Source organism: Nelumbo nucifera, chromosome 5 (assembly GCF_055504915.1).
Source record: "Nelumbo nucifera cultivar China Antique chromosome 5, China Antique-T2T, whole genome shotgun sequence".
NCBI lineage: Eukaryota > Viridiplantae > Streptophyta > Magnoliopsida > Proteales > Nelumbonaceae > Nelumbo > Nelumbo nucifera.
In genome coordinates, this window is record NC_142653.1 from 84,581,912 (window position 1) to 84,597,788 (window position 15,877).

The window sequence follows — 15,877 nt, forward strand, 5'->3', positions numbered from 1 at the left end:
TTCATCTACCATTTTTTCATGAAATTAGTATGCTAAATATGTATAGATGCATAAGGAATAAACCTTACAAAATATTGGAGAAAGTGCCAGCAAAGTATACAATTTTTTCAATAATACTTTGTATTTATATGCTCTAAAGAATTTGAATGCCTTGCAGGCCTGAGTGACCTTGTGGATTTCCTGCCAGCTTCTCTTGCAGCTATTGTTACTTACTTCTCTGCTGAAATTACTCGTGGTATTTGGAAACTTGTTTCAATGAATGGAATAGAATGGCCTAGTCCAGCAGCAAATCTTCTTTCAATTGAATCTGAAATAAAAGAAATACTTGCTGCTGCTGGCATTAATGCTCCTAACTGTTATACAGGTACATAAACCACCTCTTCCCTTCTTTATTATTATTATTATTATTTTTTTTTGATAATTGACTTCTTCCCTTCTTTATTTTATTTAACAAACTAAAGAATGACCCCATACTAAGTATGGGGCAATTACACCTATATATCAGTTTCGAGATTCACTATTTAGATGGTATATTTGATTTGAATTTCTTATTTAATTTAAAAATTAAATCAGGTTTAATTTGTCATTGACAATCTATTTCATCTAAAAGCTGGGACCTGCACAATTGAAAGTCTTTATAATGAGTCTTATTATAAATACTCATTATAAATAAGTTAAATTATTATTGATAAAAAAATAAATAAGATAATTTATGTTTATGTTTGTCACCTTTCTTCTCTGGGTGCTGCCTTATTACCCTCTCGGTTTGTACTTTTTCTCTTTCTTTTAATGGAACACTAATTGGGGCTAAGTGTCACTACCCCTGTAAGTATTCGATGGCTATTTGTAATTTGTCCTAATATTAAATTAATGGTAGTTAAGATTTTAATTAATAACTCTTGGACACATCTTTGTTTAGATTATTATAAATTTAGTAAAATATAGTAATAAGCTAACTTATTTTCAAACTAACCTATTTAAATTATCATAATTTATTCATTTAATAAATCATCTAATTAATTATGTTAACTTAATAAATGTACTAATATTGTTCACTTAGTTTAGAATAAATTAATTGAACAATATTTAATTAATTAATAGTTAACTTGTAATTTATAATACTTCTAAATTCTTGTGATTTGATTTATTTAAGTTTTAATTATTACTTATTTATTTAACTCTTATATAATAATAATTATTTAATACTTAATTATGGATATTTACTTTTTTAGAATAGTTAGTATTTTCTACTGTATGTTTCACAAGGGCAGCAATTTCTTTTTGCCTTTTTATTATTATCACCTTATATATACTAATAAAATCTGGCACCGCCAGAACTGTTGCTGCTCTCAAATCTTTCTCCTCTCTTCTCCCTTCTCTCTTCTCTCTTCTTCCTCCATATTTCTGCTCTATTTTACTGCTAGTATGGTATAAGAGTAAAACTACTGGACCTGAGAGCAGGTTGATCAGATTTTTTTTCTCCTCCTTGCTGTGTTCTCCAGATTGGGATCAAGGGAAACACCTGTGACTCAGACCTGAAAACAACCCTTTTTTTTGTGGGGGGGGGGGGGGGGGGGGAGGGGAAGAGCTGGTTTGTGTCCAGACTGTAGAGTGTGTATGTGTCTGTGTCAGAAGTGATCCTTGGGTGTGTGTTTAGAGCTAAGCCGTGAATTGGATCATGTCCTCTAAAGACTTTGCAACTTTTGGTGTTTGTGTAGGTCAAAATAGAATGAGTGGGGGGCTGGAGCCTGGATATGAATTTCCCTATGGCTGTAATCCCCTTTGATGGACTTAATTACCTTGAGTGGTCTAGGGGAATTAAACTCTACATTACTTTTAGGGGAAAATAGGCTATATCAATGGTAAAGTGAAGGAACCAAAGACTGTAGGTTCTGAACATGACAAATGGGATTAAGAGCAGAGGCACCTATAGGAACATTTATATAGGCTGAAACAGCTTGTGAAATATAGGAACAAGCAAAGTCTACCTATTCAGAGTAGAGGCACTATGAAAAGATATACCAATTACAAGCTGAATCATCCACTTGTAAGTAGGGGGGGAGGAGTCTCTCAGTATATTACTCAGATCTGACATCAATCTGGAAACAGTTGGATCATTATCAAAGTGTGAATTGAAAATGTGATGAAGATGCAAAAGCTTACAAGCCCTTGTCTCCCAGCAATGAGTATTTGCTTTTCTCTTAGAAATGAATCCTATATATGAGTCTATCAGAGTACAAATCTTGGGAAGTAAGGACTTACCTTTAGTCCAGGAGGTCCATGCCTTAGTCTGATTTGAAGAGAGCAGAAGAAGTGTGATGAATTGTTTAGAGGGGGAGCCAGTTGTCCTAGTAGTCAAAGGAGGTACAGGTGGGAATGGAGGGGGTTCTTTTAAGATGGGTGACTTCCAAAAGGGGTGGAAGACAAAGATAAACTTTGGTAGGTGCACTCATTGTCAACGGTCCAGGCACACTAGAGACACATGTTGGGATCTCCATGGAAAGCCTAAGTGGGCTAAGGAATTAAGTAAAAAATCAGCATCTGATCAAACAAAGAAGTCGGTTCAGCACAATCAAAAGAAATATAACTCAACAAATGTGGCCTCTCAAGAGACTTGTCTCACAGTATCTTAGGAACATCCCTCTAGTTCTGATTTCAAGGAAGATATTATCAACTGTTTTTGTGGGCATTTCGAGTTATATAGTAGGACACTTCGTCAGGTGGATTCAAGCCCTACTCCTACCTTTTTTGCATCTACATTAGGTAACTCTACCATTGCCTTCCATGTGTCATTTCATACATCTGAATCTTCCTAGATAATTGACTACCCTCTCTAATGTATTGTATGGTCCAAAATTGCCTATTAATTTACTTTCCATCAACAACATTATTCATTCTTTGAATTGCTCAGTAACCTTTTTCCCTTCTTGTGTGTTCCAAGATTTGACCTCCAGAGGATGACTGGTAGAGGAAGTATGGTGGATGGTCTCTACGTGTTAGAGAATAAAGCCAGTCTTGTGGCTACAAAGTCTTTAAGTTCATCTAGTGAGAGTCAAGCCTACTTATGTCACAGTCATCTTGGTCGTCTTTCTTTTAAGTCGTTAAAGGTTGTGTTTCCAGAATTATTTAAGTCTTTGTCATTAAATGAGTTGGAGTGTAAGATGTGTCAATTGAGCAAACATTATAGCAGTTCTTTTCCTTTAAGAATTAAAAGATCCAAATTTCCCTTTTCACATTGTTTATTCTGATATTCGGGGCTCTGTTACTCTACCTTTTGAAATTGGCTATTAGTATTTCATTACATTGACTGATGACTACTGTAGATATACCTAGATTTATCCCATGTGATCTAGAGATGAAGTGCTGAAGCTTGTGAAAGATTTCCAACGCATGGGTTTTACTCAATTCCAGACTGAGATTCATATTTTTCCAGTCAGACAACGCAAAGGAGTATTTTCACAGTGATCTCTAGGGGTGGCCACAATTTGAGCTTTTCACGAGATATTCGAGCTCAGCTCATGAAAAGCTCAATTCAGCTCGGTTTAAATCAAGTTTCGAGCCCAATATATAGGCTCGTTTGCTAATCGAGCCAAGCTCGAACCCAATAAAGTTTAGCTCGTGAGGTTCGCGGGCCTAATTGAGCTTTTATATATATAATAATAACTAGTTTTTAGAATTCTTAGTTTTTATATGTCAAATAAAAAATAATTTTTTATTTTTATAAAGCGTTTGGCTCACAAGTGAGTTCAAGCTCGAGCCAAACTCAAACTTATGAGCTTTTAACTCGAGCCGAATTTGAGCTCAAGTCTCTAGCTCGAATTGAGTTTGAGCCTCAGTTTATTGGTGAGCTGAGCTCAAATAGCCAGATATTCGGCTCGGCTCGAATCCACCCTTTGTATCTCACGGAGTTCTTTGCTTCGTGTGGATCTCTTCACCAAAGTTCTTGTGTTAAAACACCTCAAAAAAAACGGTGTTGTTGACTGTTATGGTCATTAAATTAAACTTGTAGTGTTTTTTCACTTATTTTAATTTAATACAATAAAAGTTTCATCAATCAAAGAAAAAGCAAAACGGTGTTGTCTTTGGATGTCGTTGCTTCGTTCATGACTTATCTCTTACTCGTGGTAGCTTGACCCTCGTGATCTCCCTTGTGTCTTTCTAGGTTTCCCTTTCTCTCAAAAGAGCTACCAATGCTTTAGTCCTACTTCCTGCAAGTACTATATCTCCATGGATGTATCTTTTTTTTTTTAGAGTAAACCATTCTTCCCTATTTCTCCTCAGGGGGAGAGTAGGGTTGAGGAGAAACACACTCAGGTTCAGCTTCCTTCTCTTCCTTATTCTCCTCCATTCCGTGTTTTTCTCCGTTACCGCAAGGGTTGGTAGGGTTCAAGAGCCGTGAAGCCTAAAACTATGCTACCAGCATCATCAAATTCTCTAGAGGCAGATCCTCCTTAGCTAGGTACTTTTGTTCCTATTGATATGTCTGACCCTCTTGATATTGATCACCCTACTATTTGATGATCTTGATGTTCATATTACTAAGAGAAAGGGTGTTAGATCTTGTATTACTAATAATCCTATCTCTCACTTTGTTTTCTATGATTATATTTCACCTTCATATCGTGTTTTTCTTACCTCCATTGACAGCATTTCTATTCCTAAGAATGTGACATAAGCTTTATCCATACCTGAATGGACAAATGTAATGAAGGAAAAAATTAATGCCAGATTGGTGGGTAAGTGGGTATTCACAGTGAAGCATAGGGTTGATGGTACAATAGAAAGATACAAAGCCAGATTGGTGGCAAAAGGGTTTACACGAGTGTATGGAGTGGACTTTGTGGAGACCTTCGCCCTAGTAGCCAAGATGAACTCTATCAGAATCCTCCTTTCGCTGGTAGCTAATCTTGATTGGAGTCTTCACCAATTGAACATCAAAAATTCATTCTTGAATGGTGATCTAGAGGAGGAGGTGTACATGACTCAACCTCCCAGTTTTTGTGTCAAAGGTAGTGAGCAGAAGGTGTGCAGGTTAAAAAAAATCATTATATGGGTTGAAGTAGTCACCTCGGGCCTGGTTCGGTAGGTTTCACTTGGCTGTATAACAGATGGGGTTTAAACAATGTCAATGAGATCATACATTGTTTGCAAAGAAGGCGAAGGAAAAAATGTATCTTTAATAGTATATTGTTGATGACATAGTGGTCACAGGGGATTGGAAAATTGAAATACTGAAGTTGTAGGAATTCTTATCCACTCAGTTTGAGGTGAAAGATCTAAGTCCCTTACAATATTTCCTTGGGATTGAAGTTGCTTGCTCTCAAAAGGGCATCTTTATTTCTCAAAGGAAATATGTCCTAGATCTATTAGAGGACACAGGCAAGTTAGGAGTGAAGCCAATTGATTCATCCATTGACCCTAATCATCGATTGGGTGACAGTCAGGGGGAGGCTATAAAAGATGTGAAGAAGTTCCAAAGACTTGTAGGGAGACTTTTATATCTGTCCATGACTAAACTTGACATTGTTTTATATTGTACTTTTGTGGGAGGAAACTTAGTCACCTGGAGAAGTAAAAAACAAAGTGTGGTGGCCAGGTCTAGTGCTGAAGCATAACATAGAGCTATGTCCCATGCATTTGCTGAAACAATGTGGATAAAGAACCCGTTAGGTGAATTGGGCTTTGCAGTTGACAGTCCCATGTCACTCTATTGTGACAACAAAGCTGTCATCAACATTACAGCCAACCTAGTCCTCCATGATAAGACAAAACATATGAAAGTGGACATTATTAGGGAGAAACCTGTGAGTGGAGAAGTGTGCACTCCCTAAGTTAGCTCAGAAGAACAACTTCAGATATCTTCACCAAGAGCCTTCATCACTTGCGGCATAATGATTTGTGTACAAGTTGGGAATGATTGACATATATGTTCCAACTTGAGGGGGAGTGTTAGAATAGTTAATATTTTGTATTGTATGTGTTGCAAGGGCAGTAATGTATTTTTTCCTTTTTATTATTTTCACCCTATAGCCTATATATACTAATAAAATCTGGCGTTGCCAGAAATGTTGCTGCTCTCAAATCTCCTCTCTTCTCCCTTTCTCTCTTCTCTCTTCTCTATTCGTCCTCCATATTTCTGCTATTTTACTACTAATATACTTATTATTTAAATACTATAGAACAATATTTAATTATTTATATATTACTAAACTCTTTATTTATTTATCCAATTTATTTGTGTATTTCCATTTTGTTTACAATTGAATACTAAAAATACAAATATTTTCTGTAGAGAAAATGATTGACCAGCTTGTGGTCCCACCTCTTCATATGTTTCCTCTGATTATGGTACTGTTAGAATGTTTTTTTGAGTTGTTTCTAGTGACAGGGGTATTCCTGTCATTGTACCTCTTTTATTATAGCCTAATATAAATAGCACTTGGGGCAGCAGACTAAAGTAGTCTAAACCTCTCAGAGGATTCAAAAAAAAAGAAAAATTCAGACGTCTGTCAATCCAAAAAGAAATGAAAAATAACCCAGAAAATATTGAGTGCCACTCCCAATCTCTGATTTAAGCCCTAAATCAGAAACCAACCTGTTTTCTCTGATTCTTCCTGGTCACCGGACAGCTCTCCAAGTTTTCTGAACCTTGGGCACCTTCTTCAATCACCAATGACCTCCAAGAACCAAGCGAATTAAGCTGAAATTACCAGCACTAGAAATGCTCTCATGTAGTCGGCTGGACTACACCTACATGAGAGCCCTAATCAGTCTTAGGCCTGCTCTGATACCAAGTTGTCTGAAACCAATGAGGTTCAGACCTGTTTAGTAATCAGAAAAGAAGAAAACGGAGATGAAGAGAAGAGAAAGGAAGAAGAGAGGAGGAAGAAAGAATAGAAGAGAAAAGAAGGGCTCAGACTACTTTAGTCTGCTGCCCCAAGTGCTATTTATATTAGGCATATAATAAAAGAGGTACAATGGCAGGAATACCCCTGTCACTAGAAACAACTGAAAAAAACATTCTAACAGCACTATAATCAGAGGAAACATATGAAGAGGTGGGACCACAAGCTGGTCAATCATTTTCTCTACATTTTCCAAAGTAACATTTTTTTTCAAAACCCAACCAAACAAAACCTCAAAGGAAAAGAAAAAGAATCTTCGGACGTAACTCAGCCGTTATCCAAACTATTTCTTCTAACATCCCATACTTTTTTCTATTTTTTCCATGAAAGAATTCTCATACTTTTTCTTTACACACAATTTTCTATCCCCTTCTAGGCTTCTACCATCCGTCGTATATGCAATCTTCTTCCTCATATGCTCTGTATGTGTTTCCATGTTTTAAAGACTGAACCGTTTTGTCATCCAGGTAATGATTTAATGGTTTGAATGTTCAGTTCAAACAATTTGATCCGTAAACAACCATCTGACTATGTCTCTTTATCCATTAATGGTTCTGACCATCAATAGGGTTTTGGGATTTAACGGGTTTGTGGTTGATTAACTAAACATAAACAGTCCAGTTCAAAGATGTATAATGTGGGAAGTGGTCTCTGTACATAAAACAGCATGGTGATGATCTTAAGACTATTTTTCATCACACACAAGCAACAAGTGCCGTTAGGAGAAATGAGTAAGAAGTGGTTACTTGGACCTCACTGTAATACCGAACCATGGTTTTCCTTTTTTTTTCTTTGAGATTAATTGATAAAATTACTTTAAGTATTTCCTGTTGTTTTTTTTATCTTGGTGTTATAACAGTTGGACCTGGGAATCATTTTTTCTTTTTTGATAAATGAATGGTAATTTATTCAGATATAATAAAATGATGTTACAAAAACAGACTGCCCGAGGAGAGGCACGAGCTGGTACCTCTCCTTACCAACAACAAAGTATTACATTGAGCTCAGAAAAAAGATTACAGAGCTACCCAGAATAGAAGTTCCCTTGATACCCCTTGCTTAGCTAATCCATCCACTATGGCATTAGCTGTTCTACCCACCCACTGAGAATTAACAATCATGTTCCTTGAATACCACTTAACTTTTCTAATAATGTCCCTGTAGCACCAAATAACTGAATCTGGATTCTTTAACCAACCCACAACAACTTTGGAATCTCCTTCAATAAGCAAATTCTGAACTCCTAACTGATCTGCAGTCTGAATACCTTGTACCGCCGCTAGAAGCTCAGCTCTAATAGAGTCTCCTATACCCACGGAGCCAGAGAATAAAGCTAAGATATTGCTGTCTTTATCTCTCAACACCCCTCCTATTCCTAAAGGGTCTGGATTTCCTTGGCTGCTACCATCAAAATTCAGCTTTGCCCAGCCTTCAGGAGGAGGCACCCATACTGTTGGTACCCTTCTCTTCCTTGTACTACTACTAGCCACAACTCTCCAATTCCTCCATATGTCATCAAATGAGAATATTTTAAAGGATTCCAAAGATCTGAGCCAATGGATTGTCCTGGTCAAAATGCAGTCCTTTACATTCTGAATATTTCTCTCATTCTCTTGGAAAATCCTCGCATTTCTTTCTTCCCAAATTGTCCATAGAGCTGCAGCTCTAATGCATCTCCACATTGTTTTACCAACCTTTGTGGGCCACACAAAGGAGGAGTCAAAGAGCTGATCTACAGTTGTAGCCAAGTTCCACCTGCACCCAAACAAGGCAAAGATCCAGCTCCAAATAACAACACAAAAGGAACAGGTTAAAAGTAAGTGAGAGCAATCCTCACCATTAGCCCTGCAAAGTACACACCAGTTAGGAGACAAGCACATGGAAGGCCGCCTCTTCTGCAGTAGGTCTGAAGTGTTGATTTTCCTATAGAACACCTCCCAACAGAAAATTATTATTTTAGGAGGTATAGGTCTAGACCAAATCTCCTTAGCTGGAAAACCCAACTGTCCCAAGGAATAGCAAAGAGACTTAAAAAATGAGGCACACGTGAAGTAACCTTTTGGATTAGGGGACCAAATTCTTACATCAGATCTGAGAGGGTCCATACAGACACTTCCAAGTAGTGACAAGAGGTCTGAAACACAAACAAGCTCATGATCCCTCAGGCCTCGATGAAACCCAAAGTCCCAATTCAGAGAGGAAGGAGAAGCAGAAGTTTGAAGAAAGTGTGAGATTGCTTTATTCTTGTGACAAGACAGGGAATAAAGAGAAGGGAAACTGTCCTTAAGGGCAGAATTGCTCACCCAGATGTCTTCCCAAAATAAAACAGAAGAACCAGAATTGACATCATACCTGATAAAGTCCCAATTCAGAGAGGAAGGAGAAGCAGAAGTTTGAAGAAAGTGTGAGATTGCTTTATTCTTGTGACAAGATAGGGAATAAAGAGAAGGGAAACTGTCCTTAAGGGCAGAATTGCCCACCCAGATGTCTTCCCAAAATAAAACAGTAGAACCAGAATTGGCATCATACTTGATAAAGTTCAGGAAAAAATGAAGGATACTTTGAATTGCTTTCCAAGGAGTTGCCAATGTGGCTCGACGCGATACACCAGCATCCCATCCATTTCCCAAACTGCCATGTATACTCTCGATCACCTCATGCCACAGTCTCTCCTGTTCTAAGGCCACCTCCACAACCATTTACTTAAGAGAGTTTTATTCTTCAAAACTAAATTTCCTAAACCCAACCCACCCTCCTCTTTCCTCCTGCATACTATTCCCCAGTTTATTAAATGATCCTTTTTATCCTCCCCTGGCTCCCAAAGAAAATTTCTCATTAATCTCTCCAAAATTTTCCTAAACCCAACCCACCCTCCTCTTTCCTAAACACAGAGAAGTAGTATACAGGCAAGTTTGCTAAGGAAGCTTTCAGTAATGTTACTCTACCCCCTAATGAAATATAGTTCCTTTTCCACGAGGCTAACCTTTTCTCAAACTTTTCTAGAACCGGGGCCCAAAAGCTACTCTCCTTAGGGTTTGCTCCTAGTGGGAGACCTAAATACTGTAAGGGCTAGGAGGAGATGGGACAACCTAGACACTCAGCCATAGACTCAATAGCCCTCTCATCCAAATTCACACGCACCACACAACTCTTATCCAAGTTTATTTTCAGATTTGAAACTCTCTCTCAGTGTTTTATCAGAGACTTAAGATTCTTGGTTGTTCCCCTATTGCCCCCTTCACAAAAAATTATTAGGTCATCAGCAAATTGTAAGTGGGTCACCTTGATTCCATTTCTTCCTATCTTCCAACCTCTCACTACTCCTTCCAACTCTGCCTTAGAAATCAACCCGTTGAACACATCTGCAACTAAGGTGAAAAGGAAAGGGGAAAGGGGGTCACCTTGCCTTAATCCTCTAACAGCTGGGAAGAAATCCTTCACTACCCCATTAACCAAGACCGAAAAATGGCAAGAACTTATGCAGCCCTTTATCCAATTACGCCATCTAGCTCCAAAGCCACAACACCCTAGGACCTCTAATAAAAAACTCCAATCCACCAAATCATAGGCCTTTTCTAAATCCAACTTGCAAACAAAACCTTGATTTTCAGACTTTCTCATATCCTCCACACACTCATTAGCTATTAGGATCTGAACTGTTATTTGGCTCCCTTGCACGAATGCTCCTTGGGCTTGACTGATGGTGGAGGGTAGCACTACTTTAATCCTCAAAGATAACATTTTAGCCAGGATCTTGTAAAGGCTAGTCAGCAAGCTGATCGGCCTAAAATCTTTAGGATTTTTTGCTTCTTTCTTCTTAGGGATTAAAGCTATGAAAGTAGCATCGACTCCCGGGCTTACTTTGTTGTTGTCCTCAAATTCCTTAAACACAGCACAAAGATCTTCTCTTACCACATTCCAACAATCTTGATAAAAAACCATGGTGAATCCATCTGGCTCAAGAGTTTTGGATCTGTCCATAGAAAAAACTGCTTGCCTAATTTCCTCTTCTTCAAAGCTCCTCTCCAACCAGATTGCTTGCTCTTCAGACAATCTAGGCCAATCTAGTCCTTCCAGCCTAGGTCTATTATTCAATGGCTTCCCTACAATTGATTTAAAGTGATCCACCAACACTTTGGCTATCTCATCTTGGTGTGTTACTTCCTCTCCATCCACTTCTAATTTGGTCACACAGTTTTTTCTTCTCCTACCATTAGCCAATGCATGGAAAAATTTTGTATTGCCATCCCCTTCTTTGATCCATTTATGCCTAGACTTTTGCCTCTAGGAAATCTCCTCCCTAAGAAGAACTTCTTCCAATTCCTTTTTTAAGCTTCTTCTCAAATTCTTTTCTTGCTCATTCATGATTCGTTGAAATTCTTTGGAGTCTAGATCCTCAATCCTGGACAACAGATTATTCTTTTGATCCTCTATCCTTCCAAACTACTCTCGATTCCACTCTTTAATCTTGGCTCTCAATCTCTTCAACTTTTTGTGGAACCTTACACCTTTCCACTTTACCCCTCCCAACTCTTCATTCCACCATTCACCCACCAGACGTACAAAATCCGGATGAGTCAACCACATATTCTCAAATCTAAATGGTCGAGGTCCAAAGCCTAAAGTTTCTTGACCTAATAGGATAGGGCAGTGATTAGACGTAACTCTAGAAAGAGATCTAGCCACCAAATTCCCCCAATGATCCTCCCACTCTACATTAAAAAGGAACCTATCAAGTTTGGAGCACAAGGGGTTTTCTTGAAAATTAGACCATGTAAAATTAGCTTGTAGGAGGGGTAATTCCTTTAAACCACATGCGTTAATTAAATCATTAAAATTTCTCATGCTTGTAGCAATCGTTCTTTGGGGATTATTTGATTCATTACAAAACTTGATTACATTGAAATCCCCCCAGGCACCACGGACCGTCCCACAAGCCTTGTATTCCATACAACTCCTCCCACATTTCTTTCCTTTCTCTATAACTATTTGGCCCATAGACATTAGTTATCACCCAAGTGAATCCATCTTCCACATTTTTGAATTTTAAAGACACGGAGAATCTGTCTATAAGTTCTTCCACTGATTCTACAACATCCTCCCTCCACAAGGTAGCTATCCCTCCCGAGGCTCCCCAAGAAGGAGCTAAAGTCCAACAGACTCCTCTTGATTTCCACACACTTCTGACCCATCTTCTATCCAAATCTGCCAACTTGGTTTCCTGTAACATGACAATGTCAAGTTTCTCTCTTCTAAGCAGGTCTTTAATTGCCATTCTTTTTCTTGCACTCCCCAACCCTCTCGCATTCCAACTAATGATTTTCATTATAAAACTCCTTTCTGACACCCCTATCTAAACTGGTTTTGTCTCACACAGAACCCTTCCTTTTCTCTCCCCTTTCACTAAACTCAATATCACCCTCAATATCCGACCACTTCTGATCTCTTTTTCTTTTTCCTTTGGACAATCCCTTCTATCTTTTTAGCCGGCCCACTGATTCCATCCACTTGGGCCACCTCCCCCCCCCCCCCAACCTAGGGCTTCTGTAGCACTCCATAATCTGAGGGTTTGCTTCATGTTCCCCGCCTTCTTACCCCTCCTTTGCTTTATAATCCTCCAATAATGCACAGATCTGCTCCCATATTCTTTCTAACTCTTCCTCCCGCTTTCTCTTAACCTCCAACTCTCCCTCACTCCTCTCACCTTCACCCATAATCATCTCTCTGCTTTCCTTTCTGCCTAATAAATCCTCTCGGGATGCTGGAGTATCTGTTTCAACCACAGGAAGAGTATCAGTAACTAAATCCGAAAGAACAAAAATACCTGCATTGTTGGGGACCATATGAGCTTCTTCCAAGGGAGTGAGACCGGTGTAGGAAAGCAAGTCTAACCCTGTTTCCTGTGGTCTGAACTGCATAGGAGAATTTTCATAGGAGATCAACACCTTGCCACCTTCCGCAATTGAGTTGGGCTTCCACTGCTGTCTGGCTTCAGGCGATACATTACAGGCTATTTCGGTAGTCTTTCCCTTCCAAACCAAAAACCTGTACGTCTGGGCTACCGGGCTGGCCTCCCTTGCGGGTAAAGACAGAACCTGGGTCCTATCCGTAGTAGCCTTCCGCCGATCCTTCAGAAACTTCGGTTCTCCCTCAAAGCGTTGAGAACCATCTCCCTCTTCCTCCAGAAATAAGACTTCCGTTCTGAAGTTGTCTTCCTCAGAAATGTCCTTCGATCTGCTTAGGTCGATGCTATCCAGACTCACTGAATCGTCTGATTCTGAATCACTAGGGTCTTCAAACTCAGGGAAGTCCTTCCTTCTCACCTCTGGATCACTTCGTCTCACACACCTTGGGTTGCGCTTTTCGGGCGACGATTTTCTTAACCTTGTCGTCGCAGTCCAATGCTTAGAACCTCCAACATGCACAGAAGTCGCATTACCTGCTAATCAGTCTGCTGAGCTCAAAGAGGAAGAAAATAGATGGTTAACATAAACATCTTTGGAGTTTGACCCTGGACACCACCTTGATATTGTGAAATTTCCAAAATCAGTTTGGAGATTTAAGGCCTCAATTTCTACTCTGTTCTCAGTCAAGTCCGGCAGAGCCTTATCTTTCTCAAAGGGGGTTAAGATAAGCATACTCTTCAACTTCAAACTTGCTGTTAACACATCTGCAACTTTCCTCCAATCTACAATCCAAGTAGATGCTTTAACTACCAGTTTGCATTCCCAGTCTTGTCTCTCTAGATTTGCTCCCATTCTGTGTTTACCTGCTCCAGCTGTCACTAAAAGAGGCTCTAGCTTATTCTTGCTCTCCTGGCTAGTAGATCTATTTATCTTCCCTTTTTCTGTTAAGTCTGCTTCTCTTTTAGCAGTCCACCATTGCAGCAGTTCACATAATGCCCCATAAACTTCCTTCCAGCCCTGACTTTTCCTTCCCTCTGGGAAACAGACCATCTGCTTCCTACCCTTGCCAAAAAATTCTGTCAAAGATATGAAAGAACCTTTATAATTTCTCTTACATTCTACTACAAATCTTCTTCCAGTTTCAGAGAGAAACTCTTTCCAGCCATTTTGTTTACCCTTTTTTACTTACACCTCCCACGAACTCCTTGAACCCTTCAATCACCCCCAATCCTTCTAGTAGCACCATCCCTTTCTTTGCTTCCCTGATTTTCAATCTCAGCTGACCTTTTAATTTCTGTTCCTCGAATAGCAGCTCCTTAACTTCAATCTTCAGAGTTTTCCTCCAGCGGCCTATCTCCACGAACTCTCCCATTCCTCTATCTCAAAACCAAGCACTGCCTTGAAATCATTTTTTCTTTGACTATTGATCATTTGATTTGAATGTTTTTTTTTATTTATCTTCAGAATAGGGATAGGATAGAAAAGAGGCTATAAAATTATTGTGGCCTGGCATATGGGATTTCATTATTTATATTTTGAAAAGCTTGAAAATTTTCAATCCCTTTTGCAGAACAGATTATAAAATCTTTCTATTTGCAAGCAAAACTCGAGCCATAAAATGAAAGAACCTTTTTAGAGCAGGGTATCTTGTTTCACCAACCTTGACAACAGGTTCTGTTGTGAAGAAAATCTACCTTTTTTATGGTACGCAATTTTGATCTTCACTGTTTGACCCTTTAAGGTCATCTTCAAGAAATCACAAGAAATAGTAAAAAGGGAAAGGGTGTTAAGCTGGAATCATTGTTACCCTTCTCCCTCCATTAGAATTGATAGAGACTTTGTCAATTAAGAATTTGTGTTTGATTAAAATTCAATTAGAATGATAAGTGGACCCCACCACTCTTACAATAAATACCTTTTTTTAGAAAAGTAAATATGTGGGTTTGTAACATGGAAACACCCACTTCTTAGATGCTATTTCGTGAAAAAATAGAATGCCATGTGTCTGAAGGATAAGTCCTCTAGTCTGAGGGCTTTCCTTTAATATATATAGTCAGAATGTTGTGTGGATCTTGTTGACTTTGATCCATTGATGACTCTGTCGTTTTGCATTTTCTCATATTCTTCCTGAGCTTTTCTTCTAGAGAAACACTACATGTTGCAAGGTGCCAACCAGCTGGTTGATAAGGTCTCCTGCTGGTCATAGCGGAGACCTTAGGAAATAATTGCCAACCAGTAAATAGGATAATGCTGTATTCTAGTGGAGTGAAGCTTATTATGCCCATTAGGAAATAATTGTCCTGTTGTAGACAAGCTTTTTGAAACGCCCATAGAATTAGAGCAAGATGGGTAAAATGGAAGAGTGCATCTGGAGTCTTATGTGATAAGCAAATACCACTTCAACTAAAAAGAAATTCTCTAAAATGTTTGTAAGGCCAGCTATGTTGTATGGGCAAAATGGAGGGGTTCATCGGTTAGAACACATTTAGACTGGACACCACCTCCATAAGAGTGCTTAAAACTGAATTTCAATGGAAGCAATCAAGGAAATCCAGGCCAGTCTGGTGTGGGTGGGGTGGTGAGGAACAAGGATGTGAACATCTTGGCACTTTTCTCAGGACTGGTGGGGGAAGGAGATTCTATTAGGGGCAAGGTGCCAACCAGCTGGTTGGCAAGGTCTCCTGCTGGTCATAGCAAAGATTTGGGATCAAATCCCGCCTGCAGCTGGGTTGGGAGGGTTATGGGTTGGGCCATTGGGGGATGGGCTACCCCCTGTTGTGTAGCCCTTCAAAGATATATATATATATAAACCGAGATTCTACTAGGGCAGAACTGCTTGCTGCATTACAAGGAATTCAGATGCTCACCAGCTTAGCCTAGTAAATTTGATAATAGAAGGAGATCCCAAGGTGGTGGTGGGATGGCTGCAAAAACCCGGATTCTGTTCCCTGATATTATAGAGGTGATATCAAGAAATTTAAATGGTATACAAGGTGTAGGTTTTCAAGACTGCTATTCAGTCTTGACCACTAAGAGATTTCAGGTTCGATGAGAAGAGAAAGTGAA

The 15,877-nt window shown here is 39.1% G+C and overlaps 1 protein-coding gene across 3 annotated transcripts in view; it reads left to right on the top strand.

The window, feature by feature from the left end:
- Positions 1 to 15,877, top strand: part of LOC104612949 (mediator of RNA polymerase II transcription subunit 33A-like) — a 59,526-nt gene that overhangs the window by 33,865 nt on the left and 9,784 nt on the right. For all 3 annotated transcript variants that reach the window (XM_088888936.1, XM_010280614.3, XM_088888938.1), the window contains one exon: positions 158 to 364. In XM_088888936.1, the coding sequence (XP_088745062.1) occupies positions 158 to 364 (207 nt within the window). The remainder of the gene's footprint in view (positions 1 to 157; positions 365 to 15,877) is intronic.